Here is a 5,804-nt window from a genome sequence, read left to right on the forward strand (position 1 = left end):
GCAAGAGCATATGCAAGGCTGTAGTTTCTTTGGTTGCTTGTTGCCATGTTTACCGTAATTTCGTGTCAAAAGCGTTACAAGCTACAAATCTTGTGCTCATCCACCTCTCTCTCCCTTTTTTCGTCTTCCTTCTCTCACTCTTTTCCTTCTTCTCTCTTTCCTTTTTTCTCTCCCTCATCCATGACAAAAAAAAATGATGAGAGAGGTTAAGAGGATTTTCATTGGCTGCGAAGCAGTTGAGCGACCGGAGCCTATCCGTCTTTGCGTGAGCATAAATAAATTTCTCATAACAAACTTTATCACAACCCAATCTACAGTTCTATACCCACCCGAGTTTGGTTCGTCACTAGGAACTATGTTGCTAGAGCAAAATTGAATACAAATATTTAGATAACAGTTCAAATTTGAACTAAATATTAAAAGTTTCTTAGTCTATCACCTCTTCTAAACACCGCCAATAGAGAAATCTATGCGGCAAATGATTTGGCTCTAGTTTACTCAACCGAGGGAAAAGGGAAATGCTCCATATCCACGTCAACAGTGGAGGATTTGATTGCCAAGTCAAGGTGTTGAGAGGGACCTAGGGGCAAAAGCGAGATAGTGGGGAGAATCAAAAACCGCACCCCCGAGGCCACAAATCAAGCTTGTGGCTCTCGACCACCCTCCCCTTGCCTACGTGCCCTCCTCCTCCTCCTCCTTAAAACCATCCCCAATCCCGTTGGGAGCGAGCCCAACAGATCGATCAGAGATAAAATCTCATAGCATCGACCGTCCCTACCGCCGCATGCTTCTTGTTCTCTGCAGCTACGATGCGATAGAATAATAGTGCTCTGAGAAGAAAAAAAATCCAAGAACGCAAGGTAGAAGAAGCCAAGAAACTGAGTAGCTTGGTGTGGTGAGTGATAGGACGGAGAGATGGCGGAGTGCAGAGGAGGCGGCGGAGGAGACTGCTTGATTAAGCTGTTCGGGAAGACCATCCCTGTGCCGGAGGCCGGCGGCGACGTTGCTAAGGTTGGTTTCTTGTTTCTTTGTAGTTTCTTCCCCTTACTCTCCGCTGTTGAAATTGGAGTACGGACTGGGGACTCGAAATTGGAGTGATCGGTAGTATGTGCTTGGATACAGTGATCCGGATACCTATATGGGCATAGAGCAATCAGAATTGAGTGTCGAATTTCGGCTGGGAATTCTATTGGTTTATGAGTTTGGGAGCTGTTTTTTTTTTCAGCTGGTAAAGGGTGTTCGATTCGTTTGATCATGGCAACTCATGTAGTTAGTGTCGAGTTGGTACTATAGGAGTATTTGATTGTGTATTTGGATCAAGAATAGCCCCTTGAATCTTGAAATCTTATCTCTTGATTCTACAGACTCGGAGGTGCTTGGGATGGTGAATTTTTCCTTTTCTTTTGTTCTACTTTCTGTTCTTCCTTTTTGGGAGGTGCCTGTAATAAACAAGCATATTTGGCTTCCATTAGCAAGAGAATTATTGCAAGTGTCTTCTTTTCTTACAATCTCTATTCGAGGATAACAACAGTGTTCTTTCTGTTTTCGTTTAAGTTATGGACATGATTTTGTCAGCCGAAGAAACCTTTAATAATAGCAGTATCTTCAAAGATGGTGCAGGATTTTTAGCTGTATGAAAATTTGAACCAGTAATCCTATGCTTATGTTACCCTTTTTGATTGTTTCCTTTCCCCTTGCTTCCACGGATTCTGCTGAAAGCAGCTATATCTTTTTCTTATCCTGCTGGGCTCCCGAAGCAGCTGTATCAACCACTACCGATTGCAACATCCTTGATTTGTTTCTTGAGCTAGAGATCAGAACATGTGCGCTGTATAAATTACATCACCACACTATCGTGTTAGAAATTCAGAATACGTCTAGATGTGTTTCAGTTACAAATCAAAACTGAAAAAGAAATAAACTTTACAGTCATGGATCCCACAGATGCAATTATTCCTGTATAGCCTCTGGGTGAAACTTCAATTTTTCAACGATAAAACTGAAACTTGCACTCTCCTCGCAAGAACTACAGTAATTCAAGAACTCAGCAAGATTATCTGCTTGATTACAGGACCTTAAACAAAGTGGCAGCAGCACGACTGAACTGAAAGCACAAGAAAACATCCTTCAGGAATCCACAGGATCACCTTCACAGCTGGAGGTCGCAGACACCGAAGATTCATCAGCAGACCAAGAACAGCAGCAGCAGGGTGAGACGGCCAACCAGAAGGAAAAGCTGAAGAAGCCTGACAAGATCCTGCCGTGCCCCCGGTGCAACAGCATGGACACCAAGTTCTGCTACTACAACAACTACAACATCAACCAGCCACGCCACTTCTGCAAGAACTGCCAGAGGTACTGGACGGCTGGTGGTGCCATGCGTAACGTGCCTGTGGGTGCAGGCCGCCGCAAGAGCAAGAGCGCATCGGCCGCTTCCCAATTCCTTCAGAGGGTTAGGGCTGCTCTGCCGGTCGATCCTCTCTGTGCTTCAGTCAAGACTAATGGCACGGTGCTCAGCTTCGGCTCCGATATGTCCACCTTAGATCTCAAAGAACAAATGAATCACCTAAAGGAGAAACTCGTCCCAATAACACGCATCAAAAGAACTGATGACCCATCAGTTGGTTCTTGTACTGAAGGATCTTCAAAGGGAGAAGAGTCAAAGCAAATGGACCAAAAGGATAAAGTTACGGCAGACAAATCTGCAAATGTTCTGCAGCATCCATTCATGAACGGGGTAACCATGTGGCCATTCAGTTGTGCACCACCGCCTACCTGTTACTCCTCAGGCATCGCAATGCCGTTCTACCCAGCAGCTGCTGCTTACTGGGGCTGCATGGTTCCAGGAGCCTGGAACACCCCATGGCCGCCTCACTCCCAGTCGGAGTCTGCTTCGTCGCCTAACTCTGCTTCTCCAGCATCCACGATGTCAAATTGCTTTACACCAGGAAAGCACCCTAGAGATGGTGATGAAGAAGATACCAAAAGAAATGGCAAGGTGTGGGTGCCGAAGACAATCCGGATTGATGACGCAGATGAGGTGGCAAGGAGTTCTATCTTGTCGCTAATTGGAATCAGTGGTGATAAGAAAGATGGCAGAGGGTGTAAGCTTGCAAGTGTTTTTGAGCAGAAGGAAGAGGCAAAGATGGCAATCAATGGCTTGCCATTCTTGCGAGGGAACCCAGCTGCGCTCTCGCGGTCGCTGACCTTCCAGGAGGGATCTTGAGCATCATCTTAACATCAATGCTACAAAAACCATTTAGCGTGGTACAGCTGAAATTGTACATTAGAGGATTGTAAACTAGGTATGGGCAATGGACTGTATAACATAGCTCATAGCTGCAAGAGGACCTTGTAACTATAACAGATATTTGTAGATGGCTATTTGGGTTGGGGAAGGATAAGGAGAGGAAGTTCCCTTATTTGTTGATAAATAATATAATGATTAGAATATTTGGTTAAATGATTCTCTTTCAGCAATAGCATCTGATAACTGGCCGTTGGCGCATTCCAGTGTATGAAAGTGGTCCACTGTATCCTTCGAAAATGGTTACTTTTGTGCATATATCCATCTTGTATCCATTTGTCTATTACTTCTGGAATAAAAATTGGCAGGTACAAAAGAAACAGTATCTGAGTTTTTTTTCCCTTTGTCAGTATCTTTCTTTCTCGGTTTCTTATCCTTTGTTTCTTTCTTCCTTTTATTTGAGATAATTGGATCATGAAAGTGATGCAAAAAGTAGACAAAGGCACAGAAGAAAGTAGGAAAGCGATAGACAACTACTGAATGTCCCACTGACCTTAAATGTGAGAGCAGAATATATTATTGCCTTCACACATACTGCCAACTGTCCTGCAGAAAAATCTAGCCAATAAGAAAAGATGAACACAAAAAAGACCTAAGTGCACACAAGTTCTGCAAAAAGTCTAATTTCTAGTAAGGCAAAAAGTGACTGTTTCTGACAAAGAAACAGGCAACCGGGGCATTTCAAGATCCCTGTTGTCGGACGGCGAGTAGACCTTTAACTTCCTACCCATCCAGGTTCGAATCATAGGACCAATCTAATTTCTGATATTTTTTCTTTAACTGATGGGCAAAGCGCTTGTCCTTGTCTTTTTTTTAAAAAAAAAAATTAGTCAAATTCCATAATTCATAAAATGTGAAAGAAGCAGTATTTGTAATATGAATAATTTGATATTGTAGTTGGGTCTGCTCCTTGCATATTGATATGACACAGGGAAGTCTGCTTACAGTATTTCTCATCAACAGACACTTGAAATTTGCTGACGATGTGGTGCTAGTTGACGAGAGTAGTATAGGGGTTAATAGAAAATTAGAGTTTTGGAAATATACTTTATAATCAAAAGGTTTTAGATTTAGTAGGACAAAACTGGGTATATGAAGTGCGATTTCGGTGCTACTAGGTGTGAGGGAGAAGATGTTAGTCTCAAAGGAGAGATGGTTCCCAAGAAAGATACCTTTCGATATTTGAGATCAATGCTACAAAGGGATGACGATATTGATGAAGATGTTAGTCATAGAATCAAAGTCGGGTGGATGAAATGGCGCCAAGCTTCTGGCATTCTATGTGACAAGTGACTGCCACAAAAGCTAAAAGATAAGTTTTATAGGACAGCGATTCGACCCGTGATGTTGTATGGCGCTGAATGTTGACCAACTAAAAGGCGATATATCCAACAGTTAAGTGTAGCAGAGATGCGCATGTTACGATGGATTTGTGGTCATACAAGAAAGGATTAGATCCGAAATAATGATATACATGATAGAATAGGGATAGCGGCAATTGAAGAAAAACTTGTCTAACATCGGTTCCGATAGTTTGAACATATCCAACGAATACCTCTAGAGTCACCTGCGCATAACAAGATACTGATGCGTGCTGATAATGTGAAGAGCGGAAAGAGTCGACCAAACCTAACATGAGATGAGTCTGTAAAGAGACTTGAAGGAATGAACTATCCTAAAGAACTATCCGCGAATAGAAGCGCGTGGAAGTTAGCAATCCACGTGACAGAACCATAACTTATGCATCAGTCTCCTTGTACCGTTATTACTTTTATTTTTTTATTATTACTAGTACCTTTATTATCATTATTGTTTTCTATCATCTTTTTAGTTGGATCTTGTGGGTTTCATCTCTAGTCTACCTAAACTTGCTTGGGACAAAGGTTGTTACTGTTGCTGTTGTTGTAGACACTTGAAATTTAGGATGCATATATATGAAGAAAATCTGGTACCCATCTCATCAAGAAACATATGTTGATAGGTACTACAAGACAAAAAAAAATCCATTTGTTAGGTAGCACGCCCTTTTGAAATGTTTCCATAACATGCATTATTACCACCACTCATCCTACTTTTTCACTCATTGACATCTGGTAGTGCCAACTCCACAGACCATTGTCAACCATTTTAATAGGCCAGCATGTTTGACCTTAAATCGAAACTTACAATGTCTTTACATCCATATAAAATCTAGTCTACTTGTTACGAAAACATACAAATTTTGCCTCCAAAGAAAAACATCAGTTAAAGTGTAATGATGGTTGTTTATTGGAGGGAGGAGAGAAGGGGGATGACGACCATGGAGGTTGCCGGAAGCTAGAGTTTGGGCGCAAGGAGGCGACGGTGTGAGAGAGAGAAGGCGAGGGTCAGCTAGGCACCAGGCGCCTGGACGGCAAGAAGGGTTTCTCTTCTAATTTTGCTTATCTCTTTATTGATAGTTTACTTAGCCCTTAAGTAATCTATTACAATTTGGAAAGTTCTGAAAAATCCTAATCTA

At 42.2% G+C, this 5,804-nt stretch overlaps 1 protein-coding gene across 1 annotated transcript; it reads left to right on the forward strand.

Moving 5' to 3' along the window:
- Window positions 1-630: 630 nt before the first annotated feature.
- Window positions 631-3,463, forward strand: LOC133911689 (cyclic dof factor 1-like). The gene is made up of 2 exons (XM_062354055.1): window positions 631-1,011; window positions 2,072-3,463. The coding sequence occupies exons 1-2, from the start codon at window positions 916-918 to the stop codon at window positions 3,224-3,226; spliced, it is 1,251 nt and encodes a 416-aa protein (XP_062210039.1). The 5' UTR covers window positions 631-915; the 3' UTR covers window positions 3,227-3,463.
- Window positions 3,464-5,804: the final 2,341 nt, after the last annotated feature.

The sequence above is a fragment of the Phragmites australis genome, chromosome 3 (assembly GCF_958298935.1).
Source record: "Phragmites australis chromosome 3, lpPhrAust1.1, whole genome shotgun sequence".
NCBI lineage: Eukaryota > Viridiplantae > Streptophyta > Magnoliopsida > Poales > Poaceae > Phragmites > Phragmites australis.

What these genes read in the sequence shown, in the direction of transcription:
- LOC133911689 (XM_062354055.1), top strand. Translation starts at nt 916, where the DNA reads ATGGCGGAGTGCAGAGGAGGCGGCGGAGGAGACTGCTTGATTAAGCTG. An exon ending in CCGGCGGCGACGTTGCTAAG is followed by an intron (nt 1,012 to 2,071) that starts GTTGGTTTCTTG and finishes GCTTGATTACAG; the next exon opens with GACCTTAAACAAAGTGGCAG.